The sequence below is a fragment of the Lynx canadensis genome, chromosome C1, assembly GCF_007474595.2.
Source record: "Lynx canadensis isolate LIC74 chromosome C1, mLynCan4.pri.v2, whole genome shotgun sequence".
Taxonomy (NCBI): Eukaryota; Metazoa; Chordata; class Mammalia; order Carnivora; family Felidae; genus Lynx; species Lynx canadensis.
Genome location: NC_044310.1, coordinates 189,222,333 through 189,250,022, shown reverse-complemented (window position 1 = coordinate 189,250,022; position 27,690 = coordinate 189,222,333). Strand labels below are relative to the sequence as shown.

At 38.9% G+C, this 27,690-nt stretch overlaps 1 protein-coding gene across 2 annotated transcripts in view; it reads right to left on the bottom strand.

The window, feature by feature from the left end:
- CD28 (CD28 molecule) overlaps positions 1-21,304 on the bottom strand; it is a 35,335-nt gene extending 14,031 nt beyond the window's left edge. The window contains exons 1-2 of one of the 2 annotated variants that reach the window (XM_030325313.1): positions 21,300-21,304; positions 19,382-19,511 (exon numbers count right to left, since the gene is read on the bottom strand). In XM_030325313.1, the coding sequence (XP_030181173.1) occupies positions 19,382-19,436 (55 nt within the window). In that variant the 5' untranslated portion in view covers positions 19,437-19,511; positions 21,300-21,304. Of the gene's footprint in view, positions 1-19,381; positions 19,554-21,299 lie in introns of those variants that run through there. The other variant, XM_030325312.1, reaches the window with a different exon arrangement.
- Positions 21,305-27,690: the final 6,386 nt, after the last annotated feature.

Below are 27,690 nucleotides of genomic sequence, written 5' to 3'. Positions count from 1 at the left end.
GGTCTGTGCTGATAGCCCAGAACCTGAAGCCTGCTTTGGATTCTGTGTTTCCCTCTCTCTCTCTCTGCCCCTCTGCTGTTCATGCTCGTTCTCTCTCTCAAAAATAAACAAACATTAAAAAATATTTTTTAAGGTTATTTGAAGCAACATCCCACACACCCATACTGAAGAGCCAAATAGAATAAAAATCTATTAAAATAAAACCTACAATTTAGCCTGGATTTGAATTCAAGTGCTCAGGTGTTTTGTTTTTGCTTTGAGAAGAAGGAAGATGCATAGAACTAAATCACTAAAAGCTTTTCATCACCTATATAGTTCTAAACACTATTTGTACACCAAGAACTTAAAAAACAAAAACAAAAACCTATCCAGGTCCCATTTCCAGAAATTCTGATGAAATTTGTCTATGCTGGATGGGATAAGGGATTTGTATCATCTATTTTCATTTTTTAAAACAACTTATTGGGATACAAGTCATGTACCATAAAGCCACTCTTTTTTTTTTATAAAAAAAGTATACAATTATACTTATAAAGTATATTATAATTATACTTTATAATAAAGTATATAATGTATACAATTCAGTGGTTGTGTTTCATTTTGTTTTCTTTGTTTATAGTTGACACACAACGTTACATTAGTTTCAGTTGTGCAACATAGCGATTCAACGAGCTTATACTTTATGCTATGCTCACTACAAGTGTAGCTATTATCTTGTCACCATACAACCATATTATAATATCATTGACTGTATTCCCTGTGCTGTACCATTTATTCCCATGACTTACTCATTCCACAGTTGGAAGCCATATCTCCCAGTCCCTTTCACCCATTTTGCCCACCACCTCCACCTCCTTTCCCTTTGGCAATGGTTTTTTTACTATACTCATAAATTATGAATGGATTGCCACAATCTGATTCCAGAATATTGTATTTTTCTTACCCCAAAAAAGAAATCCCATGCTCATTAGCAATGACTCTCCATTCTTCCTTCCCTCTAGCCCCTGGCAATCACTAAACTGTTTTCGATCTCCATGGATGTGCTTATTCTGAGCATTTCACATATATGGGATCATACAATATGTGGCCTTTTTTGTCTGGTTTCTTTCATTTAGCATAATCTTTTCAAGGTTCATCTACGTTGTAAAATGTATCAGAACTTTATTCCTTTTCATGGCCAAATAATATCCTGCTGTATGGATATACCAAATTTTTTTCTATTCATCATTTGCTTTCACTTCTTCGTTATTATGAATAATGCTGCTATGAATGTTCGTGTGCACATTTTTGTGTGGACACGTTTTCAGTTCTCTTGGGTGTATACCAGGAGGGGAATTGCTAGGTCATATGGTTTAACTCTGTTTAACTTTATGAGGAACTGACAAAATATTTTCCAAAGCAACTGCAGTATTTTACATATCTACCAGCAGTGTATGAGGGCTCTGATTTCTCCACATTCTTGCCAACATTTGTTACTGTTCATCTTTTTTATTATAGCCATTCTAGTGGATATGAAACCATATCTTATTGTGGTTTGATATGCATTTCTCAAATGACTATGATGTTGAGCATTTTTATGTGCTTATTAGCATTTGTATATCCTTTTTAGAGAAATGTTCAGATTATTTGCCTACTTAACTGGGTTGCTTTTTTATTGTTGAATCATCAGAGTTCTTTATATATTTTTGATGCAAGTTCCTTATCAGATATGTGATTTGCAAATATTTTTCCCATTCTATGGATCATCTTTAGTATCGCCATAAAAATTCCCCCCTTTGATTCTAATATTTAGTTAGGGTTGAAAATCACTATCGTGTAACAGATTTCTTAAGCTGACAGCATATTAGAATCACCTGAAATTTTAAAAACCCTTGATTCCCAGGCCTGTTCAATCAGAATCTCTGTGTACAGGATCCAAACATCAGTACTTTCAGTTTCTCAGGAGATTCTAATTTTCAGTGGTTACAGAACCTTACAGTTGAAAACTCATTTCTTATCCTCAACTCATAGGCCTCCACGGGCTTTTCCAACCTCATTTCCTCAAACCCAAGCCTCCATTAGCCAGACTATTTAAGTCAACATCTCAGCAACGTACTGTGTGAGCATTGCTCTCTCCATACTTTGTTAACTAATTTCATGGCCTAGAATATCTCCCTTCTCAGGTCTCAAAACGATTACTATCTGTATCATTTGGTCAGGTTCTACATTTTGAGCACCTCCTGTTTCATATACTTCAAGCTTTTGACTTGTGTGTATTTCCTCTAGACTTCTAGTTTCCATGTCTTCTTTGAGCAAGGACAACCTTTTATGTTTCTTTGTATGGTACCATGTGAATAATAGGATCTCATTAAATAGTCAATAAGTGAAAGATGGTAATCTGACTGTATCATTGTTATCAGCAGCTAGGCCTGATTACCAGCTCACTAAATCCTTATTCAAAATGTGTGTCTCAACAACTGAGCTTCATTTATGATTCATTCAAACACTCCCTAAAAGCACTGAAAAGCACATGTAAGGAATCAAAAAGTTCAACCTGTTATGATAGGGAAATGCAACTTGTGTTTTGTTTTGTTTTATTTTGTTTGGTTTTAGACTTTGCTTACCTAGAAAGAATCATTGAGCCATTTCTGACTAGAAGAACCAAACCCAGCAAGAAATGCCAGCATCTGCCCTCCTTTTCAAGGAGTACAGGTTAGCTATTGGTATTTCCGCTTACTGAGCCCTCCAGGGGTTGTTTCTCTTACTAATTATTTGGATTCTGTTTTAAGAGACAGTCAAACTCTTCCTGCTCTGCCTTCAAGAGCTGCTATAAGGAAAAAGATGACAACAGGACTTCTTTGCCAAGGTAATAAAAGGGAGAATAAGCAGATAAACCAAGAAAATCTAGAGAGAAACCCTGGAAGGTTAGCCACTTTGGCTTCCTTCTCCCAGCACCCACAGTGAGGTAGAGAGAGGAAGGGAGACGGAAGAAGAAAGAGAAGCTCTAGCATTTATACTCCAGTAGTTTGCTTAATATTCTTGTGTAACTCAGAATATGACACCTTCCCAAGATGCACACAGAAGAGAAAATTTCATTTCCCAAAGATGAACAGGGCGCAGTTTCTATCCTCGGGCAGCTTACAGCCTGATGGGAAAGAAAGATACGTAAACAAACGGCTACTTTTAAAATACTGGCACAGTGATCTGCACAGTGTTTCTGGGTGTGACTGGAGAACCAGCTCAGGATTTCTGAAAGTGAGTGCTGACCTAAGTGTTGATGTATGCACACACTTATTCAACAAACTTATTAAGTAAAAGCCTAGCTAAGATGAGCCTTTGTGTCAGGGGTGGGGTGAAGTAGGAGACTGTGTGGTAGGACATGGGGCATGAAGTAGTGGACTGCAGGGAATATAAGACAAAGAGAGAAAAAGAAGAGTCTAGGCAGAGGAGATAAGGAGGTGAGAAAGAGTATGGCAGAGGTAGAGAATTATAGCTACCTCAATTTTGCTGGACCATGACTTGTAAAAGACAAGATTGGCAAACAAGCAGAGTTCATAGCTTGGGCTCTCTCTTGCAGGTGACGAGGACCTATTGAAGCATCGTAAGCAGAAAGGTGATTTCATTTTATAAAAAATATGGAGGGGTGCCTGGGTGGCTCAGTTGGTTAAGCAGCCGACTTCGGCTCAGGTCACAATCTCATGGTCCGTGAGTTCGAGCCCTGCGTCGGGCTCTGTGCTGACCGCTCAGAGCCTGGAGTCTGTTTCGGATTCTGTGTCTCCCTCTCTCTCTGACCCTCCCCCGTTCATGCTCTGTCTCTCTCTGTCTCAAAAATAAATAAAAAAAAATATGGAAGGTAAATTTGAAGGGCACAAGTAAGAAAACATGGAGACCATTAGGATACAATCATAGTAGTCTAGGCAAGAGGTGATAAGGGCCTGAACTACAATTACAAAGAAGTGGATGAACTCAAGAAATATTTACAGGTTAAAATTGGCAGAACTCAACCTTTTCTATGAGATGTTGACTTTGTATAACCATGTCCACGCCCAGTCTAGGTGGCCGTGTCCACACCTTGATGCCCGGATGAGCCGGGCTTTGCCTGTGTCATAGTGGAGGGGTCATTTAGGGTTGGGCTTGCCCCACTCCCTTTTTCTGGTTTCTTTTCTAATAAAGATGGAACAGTTAAAAAAAAATTGGCAGAACTCAGCATTGGCTTAGATGTGGTGAGTGAGGGAGAAGGAGGAGTTAAAAATGATTGTCCTCAGGCCCACAGACCAACCAAGTAAGTAATACTGTTTTGCCTACATCTCTTCTTCACTCATTATGCTCAGAAACTGAGGTAAAGGTTATACATCTGGGCTATGAAAAGACGTTCTTCCAGCCTAAGAGATCACTGCAAAGAAAATGTGAGTTACCTCCAAGTTTCCTGGGAACACAGTTGACTGCCTGGAACTTTGTTCGGTGTTTTCTGTTTTCACAAAGGAGAAGTGGTAGTCTTCCTCTCCTGAAACTGATTTTCCTTCACAAAGCATAATATAGTGATAATATTTTCCTTCTGTTTATCGTGGAGCCTCCAAAGTCAAACCTCAGCATGTTTAAGACTGCTGGGATATCTCCTGAACATATTCTACCTCAGCACTACAAATTGAGAAATTTCTCAGGGAAAAGCAACCCAAGATCCCAGTGTCTTGGCTGGCTGTTACATATTCGGTATTCTCTCGGTTGATGGCACATCCAACAACTGCAAGAGGGAAGGAATAATCCTTTTGTGTGTGACTCCCTGTACTAATACTGTGTCAGGAAAAAGCTTGAAAAATATTGATTACGTGGCCATTTGATGAAAGAGACATCCAATGTATTTGTCAATGTTTACTTTTCTCTGTCTTCCATGTCAACACACAATTTTAAAATTAGGTGCTATGCTTCAAGTGGTTTGCCAAATATGTGTGAGCATGTGGCTATGGTTTCTAGCTTAGGGTTCAACCCAAGTTAAGGATTGGCTGATAGGACTTCTTGTTTTCAACATTTATATCCTGATAGCCCTTGGTTCCACCTTGGTTCAGGTCAATCATTCAGAGAAGCCTAAATGTGAAACCATCTCATAGGACTTCAAAATCTACATCTGCTTTAAAGAGACACTAAATGAAGGAAATTCACTTTTGGTGGTAGAAAAAGATAACCAATTCCTCTAAGTGATATTGAATATATGTGATCATTACAACTTACAGTAGACACCTTAATTCTGATTCCTCTTATTTTTTCTTAAAATGGAGCACTGTAAAAATGCACACCTCTTACTCTAGGGGAGTGGGGCAATAACATGGATAAGTCATAGCAACCAATAACGGAAACAACAAATGACATTGGACTTTGATACGTATTTTGGTTCTCTGAGTTTCAGGGAATCCACACAGTACTTCAAATAATTTAAGAACACATTGTAAAATTTAAGAACATACCTAGACTCACAAAAAAACTAGAGAAATATCTAGCTTCCCCATACTAACATTTATTTGATTCCTTTTTGCTCTTTAGTTCATGCTAGGAGTGAAAAGCATGCTTGTCAGGTTAATTTGGTCTTAGCAGACCAAGCCTTTCCCTGTGGATATTTGGTTTCCTTCTTGCGAGTGCTTAGGCAAGGTCCACCTAGGTCAAACCTACTACATTAAAAGAAAAATACTGTAAATTCAACAATTGTATTTGCTTCTGGTTTCAAAAGATTCGCTTGACTGACATTTCTCTAACTGAATTGACAAGTTGTTTTGATGATGAATTTAGTGCTTTGCTTTCAAAGCCTTTCCTAGCAGCTAAATCAGCTAAAGGTGTGGGGACAGGAAGCTATAACCTCAAACCTCTCTCCCTCACAACTCCTCCTTAACAACAGGCAACATGAAGAATAAGATTGGAGGCGAAAATGTACTTATCTGTTCCTTATAAGCAAGGCAGTGAGAACTAAAAGATTTCCCATAGATAATCTGTGGATCTTGTGATACAGTTGACTTTTGGAAAATTGGAAGTTACATGTGCTTCCATGAGAACTGGTTACAAAAAAACAAAACAAAAGCAAAAACAAAAACCTTTCCCTTTTTCCCTATTGTAAATGGGTCAATTACTACATTAATAGCTGTCAACTCTCTGCACAGGTGAACCGGATAACCATCTCTAAGGTGTGGTTCCAAGCACCAGAGAAGGAACCCTGACCCTGGAAGGACGCTTCTCACCAGCTCAGTTAATGCTTGGATTTCAAAAGAAGATGAATCCTAAAATGCCATGTAGGGAACATATTGACTTCAATTAGTAATTGTGGCCTACAGTCATAGGACTACAAAATGCTTTTTCCTATTTTATCTCATATGAACTCCATATAAACCTCTGAAGTAAACATACAGGACAGCCATTTTTATGCCCATTTTATAGATAGGGAAACTGAGGTTAAAGAGGCCAAATAAGTTGCCCAAGTTTTAGGACAAGTGACCGTAAGGACGTGGCTCATGCTTCATGACTTGTAATGTATTGTTCTTTTCCCTCTGGGTTGCGTTGTGTAAAACTTTCAACACAATTTCGGTGAGTGATCCTAGATCATCTGAAAGCAGGACTGGATAGTTGGATGGTACTAGAAGTGAGAATTAGGGAGGAAAACACAATTGAGTAGGGGAATAAATGGAGTGAGATCAAGATAAAACCAAATTAAATTCAATTTTCTCCACCATTTTGCTGGAGTACCATCATGCAAAAAGTGCTCAGCTGGAAGGAATGTTGGAAATAATCCAAGACAACCCTTTATCTTATAGAAGAGATAACTGAAAATGAAAAAAGTAAGTGACTTTTTAAACAAGGTCACACAAATAGTGGAACAGCTAAGATTATTTATTTATGTTTCTAGAAATAATGCTTTAAATCATGAATGAATAGAAAACCAACTTTGTGCATTCAGCAGATTCACGTGATTTCTGGTGATTCATGGTCATATTTAGAAAAAGTGTGTTTGGTTTTTTGGGTTTTTTTTTAAGGTTTATTCTTTTTTCAGAGACAGAAAGAGACAAAGCATGAGTGGAGAAGGGACAAAAAGAAAGGGAAACACAGAATCCAAAGCAGGCTCCAGGCTTACCTGTCAACACAGAGACCTATTGGAAGCTCAAACTCACAGACTGTGAGATCATGACCTGAGCTGAAGCCAGGCACTTAACCGACTGAGCCACCCAGGCACCCCTAGAAAAAGTGTGTTTTCAAACTTTCTTTACCTGTAATGCACTTGCACAAAACACTTTGAACATGAACATTAGTTGAAACATAGTCACTTTTCAGTTCAAACCTTACTGGGCAAATTCTTCAGGACACCTGTGAATTACATATATGTATCATGTTTAATTTATGATATGCCATCTTTCCTTTTCCTTATAGCACCATAGAGAAACAGAATAGCACCTAGGGCTAGTGAACTAGAGAGTAGAGTAGACAGCACTCAAGACTGATATTTGCATTGAGACGTTAAGGAAGCAGTAAGTAGAAATATAATACATCTTTAATTGGCAATGTGATTTTCTTTCAGAACCTCTCAAGAACTTTATTGGGTTCCATCTCTGCACATCACAATCAGAGGGTTTTTTTTGTTTTGTTTTGTTTTTTTTTTTGCAGCTTAAAAATCAGATCGTAAGATCCTAATCACGTCGTTTCCTTTTTTAAAATTCTGACTGAACAGAATTTAACGTGTCAGGCAGGAACCCAAGAAAATGAAAGCTTTCTATTTTCAACTATCTTGCTCTGTGGTGTTTGCGAACGCAGTATGAAGGTGACGCTGATTTCCTTGGGGTACGGCACCTCCCTCCTGACCACAGAGCCGGTGAAGTTACTGTAACTTTCCTCTGAGTATATTTCCTCTTCAGGCCTAGGATACTCTTTAACACGTGGCCATCTGACCACTTGCTCCATTTTAGGCTCCATTAAGGGCAGGCTTGCTCACAGGCCAATCCAGTGTTTGCTCAGGGAACTGTAAGACACACTGTGCTTTCTGGGAGGAAAGTGGCTCTTTCCTCTGTCTGTGACTCTGATAACTCTAGCTGGTGGCTTTGCCTCATACAAATGTGAGAAAGAGGACTACAAAACACTTATCAGAATTTTGCCATCTTCTTTGAGCTAAAAACAAAGCTAGGAATGACCTAGCATACCTTGAATGGCTCCAGACTCTCTGAAATTCATGTTAAAATGAAAAAAAAAAATACACATTACATTTTCAAAATCACGTTGTGGTTGTTCCATCTAGTTTTTTAATGACTGTTGTCTTAAAAATTTCCCCATTTTCACAAGGAATAAAGATTTAAGGAAAGCTCCTCCAAAAAAAGAGCTTTGAAAAAGCATGTTGTATTTTCAAAGCCAGCCATATGTATGTATGTGTGTATATATATAGAAAGAGAGAGAGAGAGAGAGCGCCTCATTCAGGATCCCTGCGGAAAACAAATGGCACGATCAAAATTGGGCAATAGGAGGAAGGCTTATTTATAAAAGGACTGTTGTCAAAAGTGTGGAACCACAAGGCAAATGCTAGAAACTGGCTCACGGCAGCAATTATGACCACCATTAGGTCTAAAAGGGCATGGGCAGGGTAAGCCTACCAGAACCAGAAGGAAAGAGAATCATGAAGAGGAGGCCACCATGACAGATGCAATGACTTTTTTCAGAGAAACCGGCCACGGGACCAGCCCTGCCCAAGACTGTGTGTGTACAACCATCAGTTCTGTCAAGCATATTTACTCGTATCAAAAGGATGATTTGTATACAAAATCCAGATTCCTTAGTTCAAACAAGTACAATGATTATAGGTAGCAATAAAAATAGAAATAGAAACCTAATTAATAAATTTACTCAACAAGCTGCTGTTAACCAGCACCAATCTAAGCTCCATGTTTCACCCTCATCTTTTTATACACAGGCTGGACACTCTAGCATAGAGGACATTTGTTCTTGTCCTTTTGAAAAACTATTGTGCTCCATGCAATTGTTGGAAAGTAACTCAGAGGTCAAGTAGTTCAGTAGCAAAAAGTCCCATCTGAGCACCTAGTCATTAATTCTGAAGAGAGAAAAATTATCAAAATGATCAATGAGTACTTTCTGAAAAGAAATTTCAATGTGTCAGAAAATTGTTCTTTGGTATTCTGACTTCTGCCATGACAAAGTCATGCATTTATTCAGTAAATAAGTAATAGAACAAAATGTCCTAGGTTCCTGGGAGATGTAAAAGACTCAGCCTCCTTCTTCTAGGTGAAATCCTAAGGCAAATGCACAATTAGCTATACTCCAAAGCGCGTGCGGTGCAGGAGCCCTGTCATGGACACTCGCATGAAAAAGGCCTTATTTCCAGATGAGATGATTCTGGAGGCTTCTGTGCAGACTGACCTTTAGCCGGGCCATGAAGTCTGGGGCAAATTTAGACAGACTAAGATCAAGGGAATGACTTTTAGCATAAAGGTTCATTGGTGACCAGCAGAACATTCCTTTTACATAAAGGGGAAATAGGTAAAGATGGCTGATAGCAATCAGAGAGAGGTTTCAATGCCAAGAAAAGGCATCTGGATTTTACTAGAAAGGCAACGGGAGGTATTGAAGACAGCTGAGTTGAGAACGGTGTGGTAAGTGCTGCCGTGCGGGGTGCACTAGCTGGAGGAGGGTGGAGGGGAGGCAGAGACCAATCAGGAGGCTGTTGCAGTAGCTCTGATGTGAGCTCATGGGGCCAGAGCTGCGGAGGGGGCTGGATGGAAAGGACGGACGTGGAGTTGGCGCTTGGTTGTGCTCACTGATGGTGAACAAGAATCAGAAAGGACACAGAGTTTGGGGGGAGGGGGAAGGTGGCAGTGGAGGCATTGTTAACAAAATTTGGTAAGTGAAGAGTGGAAATTTGTTTGGAAAAAAAAGCCATAGGGTTCAGTTTTAGATACACTGGATTTGAGAGGTGGGTAAGGCATCCTGAAGGAAAGGTCCAGGAATTAGATGTGCCGGACCAGAGCTCAAGAAAGTCGGAGATAAACACATACATCAGGATGTCCTCTGTATGAAGATAACAGTTAATGTTAAGGCTGCCGAAAGCCATTGCCTGCACTGTCGTAGCCATCCCTATCATTCATCCCCATCATCCATCCCCATTCGGACGCTGCCCAGGAGTGCAGAGTGTGAGCGCTCCAGGACTGAAGCTTCCTAAGCACAAAGTGACGGAAATGAGTGTGATGTGACCCAGCCCTACAATTCAGAAGTCCTCAATTGTCCTCTCAGCTCCAAATGCTAGAAGGAAAATCTAAGAGGCCAACCAGGAAGAGCACCTTAACTTATACAAAAGCTGCCAGACCACTCCCAAATATCCAGTTTTATTACCCTAGTAGTAATTACCTACTACTACTACAGTAGTTACCTGTAGTCCAAATGGTAGGTAACCAGTACTTCACAGCTTTCTACATAAACAGTATGACGATAATTCAATCTTACATCTCCAAAGAGCCTCCTCGAGGCCACCTTGGCACATACACAATCTTCTAGACAAATGTCATGACCTGGAAGTTTGAAAGTAATTACTATGTTGAACCTTAACATTATACAGGAAGGTGGAAGAGAGGGAGCAAAGACCAAGTCCTGCCATAATTTCTAAGCATCTTAGTACTTAATGTCCTGGCTTGCAGTCTCTCCAAGCAATTTCAGAGATGTCTGCTCTGCAATTCTTTGTATTTTCTCTCTCAGATCATAAGAGCATGCACAAAGGGGCAGGTGGCTGAGTTGCCTCATGAGGGCAGATAAAAGCCAGCATTTCTTATTCCATGTAAGAAGCATTTTTAAACCAGAAATAGACCTGAGATGTCTTCAGATCCAACCTCCTCACATATCAGACAAGGAAATGAGGGCCTAGAAAAGTTTTGTCACAATTCAACAGACTAAAACTCCTAATCACATCCCCTTTCCTTGAGAAATCAGTGACTTTAGCTTTTAAGTTTGGGGAAAATAAGGGGGGAGGGGGGTTGTAGAATAACAGACATGTCCTCCACAAAGCCAAGGGCAAGCAGCTACATCCTTGTTCTGAAAAACACATGGAGATTCTGAGATTAACTTCCCTGACTGGAAATTGGAGCCCTGCCCATGATGTTGGGCAAGGTTGTTCTGAACCTTGTGACCCTCTTATCTCAGGCATGAGCTGAGGCCAAGTCTAGCCATATTGTTCATTTTTGAAGGCTCAAGCAAATTTAAAATACAAATGGGCTAAGCCTTCAAAGTCAAGGTATGTATTATCCAGTAGCTCTTGTTGATACAGGTTTAACACCCAGGTCTGTTCTGAAAGAATTATATATATATATATATATATATATACACACACACACACACACACACACACACATTTAATAAAAGTTTTTAATGTCAGGTATGCCAGCATGGAATCATTCATCTACCCTAGCTCCATACTAACATACATATCTCTGCCCCTATAAATCTCTTCTTTTCTTCCTCATTCCTCTTAGACATTTATCCTCCTTTCTCTAACACTCCCATCCTCTGTGCCCCAAATCTCCCTCCCCATCTCCTGGAGAAAACTGCTTCCATTATCCTTTATTTTTCTCCCTCTTCCTCTTTTATTTCCCAATGGTCTTCTCTCCCCTCCGCCCCTTCAACACTGCACATTCACTTATTCACTCCCTCCCTCAAGAACAGCATTTGGCTTCTTCCACATGTCAAACGTAATGAAGTCATTCAGTTTGCAAACATTTATTACATACCTACCATATATGAAAAAATGGTAGACATTATAGGTGATATAAGCTCCCAATTGTCTCTAATCTAGCAATTTCCTCTCTTTCCACTATCTCTATTTTGTTCCCCTCCACTTTTTCTTGACCTTTTGAAGTGTTACCTTGCTTCCCCACCATTCTAAGCTCCAAAATTCCAACTGGCCTCCTTTGAGCCAAAACCAATACCTCCCCAAGTCACTATTCACTTCTCCCCTTATACAATTAATGCTATTAAGCACTATCTCTTTTTGAAATTCTTTCCTCCTTTGGCCTTAGTGGTGTTCTATCGAGACTTATTCTTTTCTTATTTCTCCAAATACAGTCTATGTCTCCTTCACTGGCTCGTCATCTTTGTTAGCCAACTCCTAACCAGAGCTGTTTGCCAGGTAAGATTCAACTCTGCTTTTCTATAGTTATACTCTCTCCTTTCTAGTGGCCATCCATTCTCATGACATCAGCTTTACTCCAAAGATGAGGATTCCTAGATGTTTTCTTCTTACCCAACTCCCATAGCTTCAGGTTTGTACTGGACACTTTTCTGCCATCTCAGGCCCTTATTTCAAACTCAGTGTGTCTAAAACTAAACACTATTTGGCTCCCAAATTCAGCTGCACAGCAACACCTTCATCTCAGGTGGTGATACCACCATTCCCCTGTTAAGCCAAAAACCTTGGCATCACTCTTAATCCCTCCCTCTCTTTCAGGCACTAAATCCTGGAGTTTCTACTTTTCAATCCTTTCGCAGAATAGTTGTTTCTTTCTGTTCCCACCTTTGCTACCCAAATTCTAATCTACCCCTTCTCCTGGCAAAGTGCAGAGTGTTACAACATGACCTCCTTACCATTAATCTCTAGGCATTCTAGACCATCCTGCTTCCAAAAACTTTCCAGCTGCTTCACAAGGCCTTGAAAATGAAGTCTGAACTTGGGTTATCAGTATTCAATCCTTGGTTTGACCTGATTCTACCCTAACTTTCCAAGCCTCCACACATTCAGACTGGTCCTTTGTTCCAAGAACACGGAACAGTATGCCTTGTTTAATTTCTTTATTTGTATTGCTTCTCCCTCCTGAAGTAACATGGAATTGGTAAGAATATGAAGCCTGGAGCAAGAGTGTCTGGATTTACTCATTTATTAGCTGTGTGAGCACAGGCAAGTCACTCTATTTGCTCCATGCTTCAGTGTCCCCATCTTATAGATAAGATAATCATAGTAACTGTTTCAAAGAATTTCAGGGAAGAATAAGTGATTTAATATAGGGAAAACCGGGTAGAGCAGTGTCTGGCACATTATAAGTGCTAAATAAGTATTAGCTAGCAAATTTATTAATAACATCATCCATTCAAATCCTATTTTTTAATATCCACTTCAATTCCCACCTCTCCATAAATGCTTATATTCTGCATTAATCTTACTAGCATATTTATGTTATGCTTCTTCATTTTAGTAGTAACTCATTCATTTCCTTCTTCAGGTATTTGTTGAACACCTATAATGCTTCCAGCACTGTGCTGAAATAAGTTATAACTTCAGCGTGTTAAGTTATCAGGATGAATAAGACATGATTCTTCCTGCAAAGAGCTCACAGTCTAGGGGAAAAAAAACAGATAAAAAGATGTATAAATGCATAATAACAGTTTTGGGAAACCTGAGAAGGAAAGAAGTCCCTCACTTTGCCTTTTAGGGTCTCAGAGAAGGCTTCTTCAGGTGAGAGGTGTAAGGGACACTTCAGATTACAAGAATAATACATGCAAAATCATTAAGGCACCAAACAGCATGAGGAAGTTGCCCCAAGTTAGTTATCTGTTTCCAGCTGCCATATCCTGTCATGTATAGTCTTCTCAACTGGATCATAAAGTCAGAGAGAACTTGGTTAATTACACAAGCAGCTCTTGTGTGCTAAGTAAGTCTTTATAATGCTTTTCCTCTTTTTATATTCCTTCAGACTCCAACAGAGATTAAAAAAATAACAGAGGTTTACTAAATATTTGTTAGATTGAGTTACGTTCCCATTGGGACTCTTCTTACAAGTCCATAACACAGGCTGGATGCCCAAGGAGAACTTCCTCAAAGGAGGTGAATCTTGCACTGTATTCTAAAGTGAAAGATGAGTAGGATTTGGATGGATGGAAAGAGAGAGAGAGAGTTCCAGGAGGGATGCAGCATCAGAAAGGGCATAAACACAGAGTTCAGGTAGGTGCGACTATGAAGAAAGCTGCAATATTGGGTTTTAGGATCCTATATTAGGGAATGAAAGAAAATAGACTGGATAAGTGAGATGGATCAGGTCTAAGATCATCCAAAAATGCCAGGACATGTTGCAAAGTCACCTTTCTATGAGCATCGTCTAGGAACCATCAACACAACTTGCTTTTCTATAGCTGGAGAGATGTCTAAGTTCTTGCCCATCTCTAAGTATCTGTGGTTGAATCCACCACTTGCATGGAGAATTCTGTTTGTAACTGTTTGGCATAAAATAAATTACTGTGAACAGAAAATTATTCTCGATGATACTAAATTGAAAGAAAAAAATTCTAGAAAGATTTGACAATTCTCATTTGTACTTCATTGAAACTCAAACTGGATTTTTATATCAGTCACAGAACCTAGAATAGCACATAGAAGATATTAATAAATACCCATAGAATGAGTACATGAATGAAGACCTGTCTTGCTAAAGCACAAGAAAAAGCAGGCACTTTACAGAACAGAAACCTAGTAACAGCCTGGTTTTAGTCCTCCCAGGAGCTCCAACGTGAAAGGAAACAGTCTTCTTATACGTGCCCATTCTCTCCCAGTTTCTATGGGACAGAGTCTGTGGATCAGAAACAGACCCCTCCTGGACCCGATGTTCCTAAAGCTGGTCTTAAATTATGTACCCTCTTTTTTAGTAGTGTCCAATATCAAAGAAAGTCATCACATCACATGAAAGCTGCAGATCTAGCGACAGTGATATTCTGCCACTTCAGCATCTGACAAGTGTTCTTAATTAAACAATGAAGACTACAACCTCTACCATCTCAGCAAGTAAAAACAACAAAAAAGAAAAAAGAAAAGAAAAGAAAAGACCCACCCACCTCAGTTCCTAACAAGGGAATCTATGTCACTGTTAAAATGCAAGATATGTCAATAATTCAGATTCTTGTGTGAATGAGTGGGTGAATAGGAGTTCCTGCTATAATCAATACATTACATGGCGAATCATGAGCCACAAAGTTGACTTAGATACTGCAGAAAAGGGGTCCTGATTAGATCAGAGGTCAGAGTGAATTATGAGTGGGTGACATTTATGACACCATCAGGAACCATTAACCCAGTTACCTTGACAGCTGAAGTCCCACAGATAATGAAGATGATGACAAATGAACAAGATGACGGTAATGGCGATGCACAGATAAAGTTGCAGCTCATAGTTAAGAAATTCTCCACCACAGTGCAGGTTTCCATCCAGCAATGAAAATATAAACACACGTAACATGTATGGTGACACACAGACTAAATCAAGATGCCTATGATGTGAGTATTGAAACACTAGGCCAAAGAAGTCTAAACTCTCTTTTTCACATCCTCTAACAAGTGACCAAGGAGCCCTTGACTCCATCCAGTGTTCCTCTCTTCTAATGTTCAGAATCATCAAAATGAGAGTGGCAAGCAAGAAGTTTGACCCCTACTTTGCAATCACTTCTCCCTGGGGCCTGGGTTGCCTTCTCTCCGGCTTCACGGACCAATTCTTATGCAACGATTCTCAGACTGAAAGCTCTGGGTACCTTTTTTTTTTTTTATGACAACACCATGTTAAGACCAAAAGAGTCAAGAAATGACCATAAAAGAGACACAGATTCCTTAACACGTCTTCAAAAACCAGAGACCCCTTCAGTTAGTCACAAAACCACCCAGATGTCATTTTTTCCAAGAGTTCAGCTAAACCATCTACTAAGGAGAAAAGTACCAGCCTCTATGAAGTTACATAAGTAACAAGTTTCTTGAAGAAAAAGGCAAGCAAAACTTTAACCAAGATGAAAGGGAAAAATGAAAGATTTTATCCTTTTAAGTGACCTACTATAAAATAACTGCTTCGAAAGATTGCCTGCCCTCCAATTTGTAGATGAGAAAGTTTGCAATCGTGTATCCTTATCAATGCCCGTACTAGTTAATAAAGAGCTATTGTTTTAGAGATGATAAACCACAATGGAATTGTCTTCTAGGATATTAGTGGCATAAAAATTTTCATTTTGTAAACGTCAGCACACTGCATACAGGAACTACTTGGAGGAAAATAACCACATGTTGTAAAAGCTGAATGGTAATCTTGTGGCATTTCTCCACTCAGGAAAATAAAATGAAGACATTAAAAGGGAAGACAGTCTAAGTCTAAAGAAGAGGCAGCAAGATCCCCACCTCCCATCCATAAAAAGGGTTTTAATGTGAGAGCTTCAGAGTTACAATCACAGATTGATTTCTCTTTCTAATCAGTCTGTGAAAATGACTCATTCTATTCCTTGGTATTGATATATTGATATTGGTTTTATGGTCCTTGCTATAAAAGTCCTGTCTGGATGGTTGTCTTTAAAAAAATAAAAAGTAATAATCCTAATCATATGTGTGGGAGTAGAGTAAAATAAATTCTTAAGCAATGTCTGTACATTTGAAATGTCCATCAAATTTACTTGAGATGACAAAACACCCAGTAGATTCTTTAATAGTCAGAAAAACGGGCTACAGTATAGTGGATGTCATGAGATACAGCAATCTGCCGATTGTATAGCATTTTCAATGCTCATCTATCTTATCTTTCCTAAGCCCAGCCTCACAGCAACACTTTCCTGTGAGAGGTCAATTACTTCTTGTTGTGGACAACGACCTCAGAGGGGTCATTTGCTGAACTAAAAATGAAGTCTTTAATTACCTTGCTTCACTGATGATTTTTTTTTTTAAATCATCTTCCTCCTGCCTTCTATGCCTCTCTCATAAAAAGAAGTGCCAAGGGAAATGCAAAAGCATTGGAGAAATCCACTGTGTTCAAACTGGACATTTGGACAGTTTATTTGTGGAGGTTTGGGGAAAAATGAAAAGAAATCCTCACATACAAAAATAAGTGGTGTTTTCCTGATTTTTATCTTCATGCTGGATGATTAGCCTTAGTGGAAAATAACCAATACTGGCTGAAAAATCTATGATCAATGCCATCTACGATATGCACTTTCCTTCTACCATCAATCACAACTTGATTCCCTTTCAAGGACTGCAATTCTAAGTTGGACTCTATTTGAAAGTCCAACAAAATCCTCTCAATTTGTAGATCTCAACTGCACAGTTGCCCAAATCTGGTAGGAAACATGGAACTTTCTTAAAGGATTTGTCTAAGTTAAGGTTTCCTCATGCTTCCTAAATTATATTTTTTTTAAGTCAGCTGTAAAGATCTTTCTACAGTGTCATTAAAATCATGAAGAATCAGGTTAGGTTTAACCTTCATAGAATAAACATTTTAAGCTATGCTGTGAGCCAGTGAGTTCAAATTTTTTAAATAATGGAAAAGAACAGTTCTTCACACACACACATACACACACACACACACACACACACACACACACATGCTTCAACACAGACATACCAGTAATCTCTCTCAATCCTAGGGAGGACAGTTACAGTGTGACAAGAGAATTATTTTATCTATAATTTCTTTATGGAAGGCAAATACAAAGAGGCAAAAAGCATATGGCAGGTTTTGCATCATTGATTAGAATGGATCATGCATCTTTTTATGTTGTAGTTATTTTTTCTCATAAGTTTTCTTACTGGAAGAAGCATTTCAAAGCATTTCTACCCCTACTTCATTAGACGGCCACTCAGTATCAAATCTTAAAAGTTATTATGGGGTGAGTTGGCATTTGAAATGCAGATATATCTCCAAGTAGAAAGCAGAGGTCCCACATGTGTATATCCTTAATGACAGTTTTAGCTACTCCTCTTTCAATAAATGTTCTAAAGGAAAAATATAAAGCTTTGCATCTTACAAAAAATATCTTCAAAAGAGATTCAGTGAGTTGATGACAGATGGTTGTCCACAAAGCACATCAGGAGAGTATTTTGTGTACAAATACTTGAATAGTTTCGGTGAGAATGAGGCTTGTATTTCCTTTCCGTCTATCCTTGACTATGTAACAAATTGAGAAATTTTAAATATCTTTAAAAATAAATTTTAAAGATCCCTTAAAAATAGTTTAAAGACCTTTTTCTAAAAGAAATTTTTTAAATTATTTTAAAATATATTTGGTAGTTTTAAATGCTTGGCACCAGATACTGGGGCATAACCTAGCTCATCACCAGCTTATGTCTTTCGTTGTATCGGCACATTTTATAAATACACACAGTTTGTAAATGTGCTCACTGGCACAAAAGGCAATGGAATAGATGGGTGTATATGTAACTATTTCACTTGTGCAGGTTGGGAAATTATACCCTTTGGAGTTCATGCACATGATGTTAAGAACAACATCAAATAATGCAGTCTCCACACCACCAAAATAAATGAGAAAGAACATTGAAGATACTGGCTAGTCAACATACCTTAAAGGAAAAATAATTATCCTATTTAGATGTGCTCACTAATCAGTACAAATCCTGAGCCAAGCGGGACATTTTTCAAATTCTGAGAACGATTCGAATACCCGTCCCCAGCCCACCAAAGCAACAAGCTCTTTCTGTTCGGAATTGTGATTTTCAAAGATAATGTAACCCTGGATATATCTGGAGCTATGAAATCGTAAACCACATCACATCAGGCAGAATAGTATAATCGTCAAGAGCTGAAGAGTCAGATTAAGGTGGTTCAGACCCTGAACCAACAACTCATATCTGTATATACTCGGACAAATTAACATCCCTACCCCTTGATCTCTTAATCTGAAAAGGAGTTCCATTATAATAGCACTAAGTGTATCATCTTCATCATCATCATTGGGAATTTAAAGGATTTTAATCTAAGGTAACAGATTTCAGCCAATTGTAAAAGAAACTAATTCTCCATTAGCATTTGGATTTTGGATTGTGCCACCTTCTGCAATGACGCCAGAATTCATTCTGACACACTGAATTCAATTTGAGTAGACATAGGAACTACGACTAACATTCATCTTGCAAGCCAAGCACTGACTGTGCTAAGCATTTCACACAGATTTTTTTCATTTTATCCCCACAGTGACCTTGAGATGAAGTTACTAGTATCCCCATTTTATAGACATGAAAACTGAGACTCATACAGTTTACATACTAGCCTAAGCTCAGCTAGTAAGAAATGGATCTGTGATATGAACCCTAGTGGTCTAAATCCAGAGCTTTCAGAACCAACCCTCCTTTAGTAATTGTCTTAATTTTTTTTCAAAGCATAATTTTTAGAGCTCCCTGAAACATTGTCAACTACTAGCTAAATAAATCTTACTTAATTCCAAACAATGTTTCTTAAAATATTATACTGTAGACTGAGAATCAATGAGTTCCTAAATAGCAGGTTGCCATATGAAAGCAAAACTACATTTCAAATAGTTGAAAAACTACATTTCATAAGTTGTCTGAAATTTAAGATGAGCCAAGCCAATCGAAAACTTCAAAAGAAAAACTGAGAGGAGGAAAGAAATCAAAATTCTTTACCTGTTACTTGAATTGAGGGGAAGAAGTTGAGAGCCAGAAGCAGCCTGAGGATCATTGTGCTAACGGTGGGCCAGGGCTCCAGCCCCTCCTCCCCGAGGAGCCCAAAGTGCGAGGGCAGCTGAAGATGCACCTGCCAGAGTCTGAGTGTCTCCGTCATCCACAGCCACCACCAACTCAGGGCACATGATCAAGGGACTTAAACCACAAGGCATCATGACTGCAACATTTCACACAGGATATTACATTGTTTTGATGACTTTAGACTTTTCCTCTTCTTTTAAAGACAAGCTTTTCTTGTCATTGAAAAAGAATGTCAGTTACTCTATGATGGGCTGATGAGAATTATTTTCTGTACACAGGTATCAGAGCTTGTGGAATAGGTGCTTGAAACCCACCAAGAATTGAAGGGAAGACAAACAAAGTATTCTCAAAAGAGGAAGAGAACCAACCGCAGCAGAGAGATTTTTTTATAGCATGAGGAGAGATTGTGTCCAAAAGACAACAACAAGAATTACAGGGTTTGGGAAACATCCCTATCGGTGTTGGGAGGAGTTATAAATATTAGGAATTGAACTTTTGTGTTAGACATATGTAGCTCTGTGGAGCATTCAACACACAAGCCTTAGTTTATACCAAGCCTCCCCCAACCCCCTTCCAGGAACTTTGAGGAACACACCCCACACGCAGGTGCCAGCCCAGTGAGTATCTGGATAGGGTTCCCTGAGCAGCGGGAAAGTCAAAAAGTTTCACATATGACACTAGTGTAACCAAAAGCCCCTTTGTATCTCCCTAGGTTCCTCAAGGAACCATTCAAGGTTAAGTAAGAGGCATGAACACAGGCTCTCTAGAAGGCTCCCCAAGACGAGTCACCATGCTTCCACAACCCTCTGCTGCTGGCCAGGCCTTCTGCATATATGGCCAGCCCACTGGTGGAGCCAACACTGCTCTCCTCATCTGGCCATCCAGGCCAAGATCTTGCACTCACTGGCTTTCTCAAGACCTTTCTCGTAATTTTTCTCCTCCTTTCCTGATAATCTAAGCTTTATATGACTACCCTAATTTGGGGTGTTATGTATTTTTTTAAGATAACCTGTCCTGCTTTTTATTCTGTGAAAGGACATATTTAATATATAAAATTTATTAAAAGATTCATTTTACCTTTTTAATTATTAAAAATAATTATTAAAACAAAACTCATCCATAATCTTACCACCCTGATATAAACACTGTTAATATTCTGGTCCACTGCCTTCCATAGGTTTTTCTATTAAGAGTTTCATGTATTTAATATTATGTTTTACTTATATTTTCAACAGATATATACTATTATCTGTTATACCGTAATCATTTTCCCATGACATGTAAGTATTCTTTATAAACATCATTTTTAATTGATATATAATATCCCGTCCTATAATTATATCATAAATTACTTAAAAATCCCTTAACGTTCGGGATGCCTGGGTGGCTCCATTGGTTAAGTGTCCAACTTCTGCTCAGGTCATGATCTCACCGTTCGTGGGTTCAAGCCCTGCATCGGGCTCTGTGCTGACAGCTCAGGGCCTGGAGCCTGTTTCAGATTCTGTGTCTCCTTCTTTCTCTGCCCCTCCCCTGCTCAGGCTCTGTCTCTCTCAGTCTCTCAAAAATAAATGAACATTAAAAAAAATCCCTTAATGTTCTTACCAACTTTTTGCTATTTTGAAATGCTACTGTGAACATCTTTGATGATCTAGCTACAAGTGGAAAAAGTCTTCATGTCTCTTCCTCCTCATCTGGTAAATGACAGATCAAAAGTATTTTGTCTCCGGACAGACCCTCTTTGTCCTCATTTCAATTTTCTCACAAACAGATCTTGGTGACCCTTTTGTACTGACATATTTCTCTGCACTTTTGAGCAATTTGGCAGTGGTTCACTTACACTTCTGAACTAAAAGTAAATGATGAAGTCGTGTCCCCAGTCCTGGAGAAAATTCACCTCTAGAATTTGACCCAGTATTCCTGGCTCTGACCCTCTAGATCTTACCTAGGGCCTGAAATCTTTCCAGGAGCAGTGATAGAAGGCAAGGTACCCTTCTCTAAAGGATAACCCCTATTCTGGAGCCACCAGACTACACAGATCTAGAATTGGAGGCTCTGAAACTCATTACCAGGGTTAAAAATATGTATAGTAGAAACGAAGACCACCCAAACTTTCCAATGACTGATAAAGGCTAAGATGTGAGTTAATAACTATCTTCAAGTATACCAAGGATGACGGTATAGCATCTAGTTAATATTGTATCTACGGTAGTGTTTAATAGAATCAAATTAAGTGGAAAGAAATAGTGCAATTATCTGGTCTAATGCCTTTATTTTGAAAAGGAGACTAAAGCCCAGAGAGGATAGATGACTTAATCAAGTAATTAAATGTACTTGATTTTATTACTTGACCAACTTTATTTGGTTTTCATTCTTTAGAATAAAAAGAAACACAAACTTTGACTTCTTTTTTTAAAAATGTATCACACAAAAAAAGTAACTCATTTTATTAGAATCCTTTTACATTTCCTCCTGAAATTCAAAAGCATTCACATATACTAAGAAGTAGAAATGATAGCGGTCAAATAAGGGACCCCATTTCAGTACATGGGTACAGTACTGAGACTCTAGTGCATTTCCAATAATAGTAGCAAGCGCTAATGTACCAAGCAGCTTACATGCCTGATCTCATTCAATACTCACACAAACTATAAGGAAGAGGCTATTATTATCCCCATTACACAGATGAGAAGACTGACCCTGAGAGAGGGTTAGGAAGTGCAGGAAGCAGTGCAGCCAGGATTCGAACCTAGATCTTTCAAACTTGAACCGCTATTCCTTAACCACAGCACTTTACTGACTCCCTGCTTTCAACCCTCCCCAGTGTTGTAAATTCCTTCAGGACCAAAGAATAGGGAATGTGTGTCACGTTTCCATTGCAAGGCATATTTAAGAAGATATCTTATTAGAGCCTGTGTCACTGGAGTATGGAGAGGAAAGGAGCTAGTGGGCCAAGACGGCACTGGGGATATATAAATCCAACTGTGTTTCATAAAACAGCACATGTACTTTTCTGGAGAAACTCCAGATTCCTTAAATCCGCACATGCTCTTGAAATGCAAGGACATATGCAACATGATGAAACAAATGACCTTACTCAATCAACAAGTATACTGAAGTCCCAACTACATGGCTTGTAGAAAAAAATATAATACAAGTGTCCAAATTCTATAGGCTATTTGAAACCTAATAGGAACTAAGGCTAGGGGTAAGAGCCTGGGGGGAAGAAAAGAATCTCAGAGCATGTAAGATTGTGATGTAATATATATTTTGGTCTTTGTCCTTGGCTCCTGGCAATAGCTCCTAAAACTCTTGTGATTTCCTAATCAATGAAGTTGCTAGGAGCATCTTCTGTTTTAATATTTGGGTCGTTGACCCTAGTTTCTGACGCACAGCTCCTAAATCCTGTGGAATTTCCTGGGTGATAGGAGCATCTTATATTCTAAGGAGGCAACTTTTGGTAGGTTCCTGGATAGTTTTAGGATGGGGGCAGTTCACCAGAATGATCAAGCTATGATTAGAAGCTTAGCCCCTATCCTCTGGGGAGGGAAGAACAGTTAGAGATTGAGTTAATGATTGGTTATACATATATGATGAAGCCTTTGTAAATATCCCTGAAATTCAGGGTTCAAGGAGCTTCGGAGCTGGTAAACATATCACAAGCAAGGAGGGTGATGCACCCTAAATCCACAGAGACAGAATCTCCAGAACTTAGAATCCACGCCTCACCTTATATCTCTCTTCATCTGGCTATTCATTTGCATCCTCTGTCATATCCTTTATTACATAATAAACTGGTAAGTGTTTTCCTGAGTTCTGTGAGCTGTTCTAGCAAATTATTGACCTAAGTAAGGAGTCGTAGAAACCCAGTTTATAGGCAAGCCAGACAGAAGTACAAATGAACAACTTGAGACTTGGAATTGGCATCTGAAGTGAAGGAAGTCTCCTGGGACTGAGTCCTTAATTTGTAGGATCTGACACTAACTAAACAGTGTCAGAACTGAATTGAACTGTAGGACATCCAGCTGGTATTGGAGAAATGGTAGGAATAGGGAGAAAATCACACATTGAATTCCAATGGCTAAGATTTGAAGTCCTGTGAGTTTAGGGGTCAAATACCTCAGTTGGGCCACTTTGTAGCTACATGATCCTAGAAATTCACAGTCTGAATTCCTCATGTGTAAAATGGAGATGAAAATACCTCACTCAATAAGCTGTTTATATCTCACATAATGTGTAACTCTTCCCACCATCAGGATAGAAATCAGATTTCATGAATCTCCATTTCACCACATTTATAATAGGCTGAATAGATGTTTGTTGGATCAACCAAAATGGATCATTGAATGTATGTTCGGTATATTTATATGGATTGATTTTACTTCATAGCGTGAGCGCCACCAGAACTCTTATTTTAGAAATTAGCATAGGGGCGCCTGGGTGGTTCAGTCGTTAAGCCTCCGACTCCAGCTCAGGTCACGATTTGGTCACGATTAGGTCATAATCTCAGGGTTCATGAGCCCAAGCCCCACATCAGGCTCTATGCTCTCAGCGTAGGGCCAGTGCTTCAGATACTTTGTTTCCCCTTCCCTCTCTCTCTCTCTCTCAAAAATAAAAAAAAAAAACATTAAAAAAATAATAATGTTTAAAAAAAGAAATTAGCATAGTATTCCTCCTTGATGCACAATGCTTTAATAGTAACATACACCAGTATAAACTACAAAGTATTACTGAAGAATATAAAGAATTATAGTTGTCAACCCAAACAACGATGAGAAGCCCTGTGGTTCTCTCTAACTCGTATAGAGCAAGCCTACCAGGATATTATCTTCTTTGATCTAAATTCCAGCAAGAAACTTGCCTTTCATTTTAGTTTCTAATTCTCCCCAAAACTCTGACTTACAGAGGTTCAAATGCTCACATGGTGATTGTGGGAAAATAATGAAGCCTGAGATTTTCTCTCTGATCTGTGTACTATCACCTCAGCTGTTGGTACGAAAAACTTAAAAAAAAAAAATAGACAACAATGACATTAAGAAAGTCATGCATGTTAGCACAAGCCAGCAGGACCAAATCTTGAAAAACATTACGCCTAAAAAAAGGAAAAACAAAAAAATAACTGCCGTATTTGTTGACTAATCCCACTGAGTAAACAGCTATTACAAAAAGATCTTTTTGCAAGAACCATCTAGGGGGTTTTATCAAGGATTACATGAAAAATATGGTAAAAAATAGCCAAAAACAACTACCTAAAAACCTTTTGAGCACTTAGAGAGGCAGGTCTACCACTCCAAGTGGTAAAAGCTGGATCTAACAGGGGTGCCTGGGTGACTCAGTTGAGCATCTGACTTCAGTTCAGGTCATGATCTCATGGTCCGTGAGTTGAAGCCCTGCATCGGGCTCTGTGCTGACAGCTCAGAGCCTGGAGCCTGCTTTGGATTCCTTGTTTCCCTCTCTCTGCCCCTCACCAGCTTTCTCTCTCTCTCCCTCTCTCTCTCTCTCTCTTTCTCTCTCTCTCTCTTTCAAAAATAAACATTTAAAAAAATAAAAAAAGCTGGAGCTAACATTTCCTGGAGACTTCCTGCTAGTAGCTAAGCATTACACATACATTATCTCATCTAATCTCCACAACAACCCTAGTAGGTGGGTACTATTAATATCTCCATTTTATAGATAAGGAAGCAGAAACTTAGAGAATTTAAGTAATTTACCCACAATCACACAGTAAGTAGCAAACCAGGGATAAGCTCCATTTGGTCTGGATCCATACATCATGGTAGAAGCAGACATAACCCTGGTCAACAGCAGCTTGAATATGTATGTAATTGATAGTGCAGTGTTTAGGAGCAAGGATTTTAGAGAGAAATGTATCTTTTTATAGGCACATCTGACCTTTAGCACCAACTTCATAAAGAAGCAAAGAAACAGACAAAAAGACTCTTAAACAGGAACAAACTGGTAATCGCCCAAAGGGAGGTGAATGGAGATGAATGAATAGATAAAGGAGATTAAGACGTACAAACTTCCAGTTATAAAATAAATAAGTCACAGAGATGAAAAGCACAGCATAAAGAATATAGTCAATAGTACAATAATGATGTTATATGGTGACAATGGTGACTACACTTATCTTGGTAGCAACTAATACATAAAATTGTTGAATCAGTATATTGTACACCTGAAACTAATATAACATTGTATGTTAATTATACCAAAAAAAAAAAAAAAAGATTCAGTGACAATTCTCTGTGACTTGCAAAGTCTTTCTTCAATCAGGAGTGTGTGGTTCTCATTACTTTTCTGCTGACCCAGTCGAGAGGAAGAAATAATATGTGTAGAGTTTTGACATCGTCAGTAAAGGAATCCATCCTGATGAGACCAGGAATGTGTGTCCCATCAGCAAAGATACATGGTGAGCTTAGGCAATGCTAATCTCAGCTTTAGGAAAAGGTGTTTTCATGAAAACAGGTTCATTCATTTGGTAATCTGGGGGAAAAAGAAGAGTGGCAAGTACAGAAAATATCGATCACCATCATGAAAGTTTGAGAAAGATTACCAACAACCAGATTCTGGCTAACCCATTACGACCATGTGAATTTACAGGTTTTAGGACCTAAAGGTATTATTAGGAGGGAAGTCTACTGTGCTTTTCTCAAATCCTATTATTCAGAAAATCTAACAGCCTCATGGAGCCACATTCTTTCAGTCTTATAGAAGACCAGCTGTCTGCCTTATTTCTGGCATTACACAAAGGTACCAAGGACCTTGAGTCGGGCTGAATTTTTAAGTTTTTGAAGCCACTGGGATATTTGGATATTTCCTGGTAACAGGAATGTTAATTAAATATGACTGGGGTTGGGACACCAAAGTAAGGAATGTATTTCATTCCACATCTTGTATTAAACCTGTTTTGACCCTCTTCTATTCCCTACTGTGCAATCAGTGGAATGGTAAGGAGGAAACCTCTGACCTCTTCAGGAAGTGCACTCTTGTCCTGGCCTTGGGAAAACTGTCATGCCTGGTTTTCCTCATTTTAGAAAAAATTTAAGGGCCTTCATCCCCCTAACATGTTTTTAGCCCAGAACCTCCAGGAAATAGAGCTATTCACTTCAACATTATTTTCAGTGGTCTCTCATATTACTGGGCCCCAAGGGAACCTTCCCACCCTCCCTGCTACAGTATCTCCCCTCCCCCTACCCCTTCCCACTGGTTCCCACACTCACAGAATAGGGAAGGTCAATCTGAATACATCTGTCCACATCTCCGGAATGCCACAGAGGAGTAGCAGCTGTTGACCTCTGTTCCAAATACATGATCCTGTTTGTCCCAAAAGTAGCTTGGATGAACTCCAGAGAATATATACAATCTCTACTTCCTATGGAGAGTGTAGGGCCAGGAGAGTATATTCCCTACACATGCTTTGGTGTAAAAACAACCTGCTTTCAAGTACTGGATCCTATTATACTAATAATATTAAAATTAAAAGAACAATTGTAGCAAATGTTTATTAAGTATTTCCTATGTGCCAGATATAGAAATAAGCTAAAAGAACTCCAAGTTTTTAAGTTCTATTTTCTCCTTTAAGTTTTAGAAAAAGCAGGATTTTCCCTTCTAAGTCACTATACCCCCACATCTTATACACTCACACACATTTACTAACCTTCCATATGTACTGATGATAAAAATGAAGATTTTATGTTTTCTCCTAGAAATTATGGAAGGGAAAAAAGGAAACATGAGAAGAAAAGACTATAACAAGAAGCCCAACAGTAAGGGATCAAGAATGTTATATGGTGACAGATGGTGACTACACTTCTCTTGGTAGCACTGAGTAATATATAGAATTGTTGAGAGCAAGGCTATGGTCTGAGGCAAGGTCCAGACAAATGTAGTATTTATAAATCCATCCAAGTCACCTGGGTGGCTCGGTCAGTTAAGCGTCCGACTTCAACTTGGGTCATGATCTCACGGTTCAGGAATTCAAGCCCCACATCGGGCTCTGCACTCAGTGCAGAGCCTGCTTGGGATTCTCTCTCCCTGCCCCTCCCCAACTCACACTTTCTCTCTCTCAAAATAAATAAATAAATAAACTTAAAAAAAAAAAGGAAGAATCCATCCAGAAACATCCATTTACACCATAGTGTGTAAGTCTTTCATACACGGTCTTGAGGAAAATTTCAGACTAAACTGGTTTGTTTAGTTTCTGTTATATGATAGGTGATTAGATATAG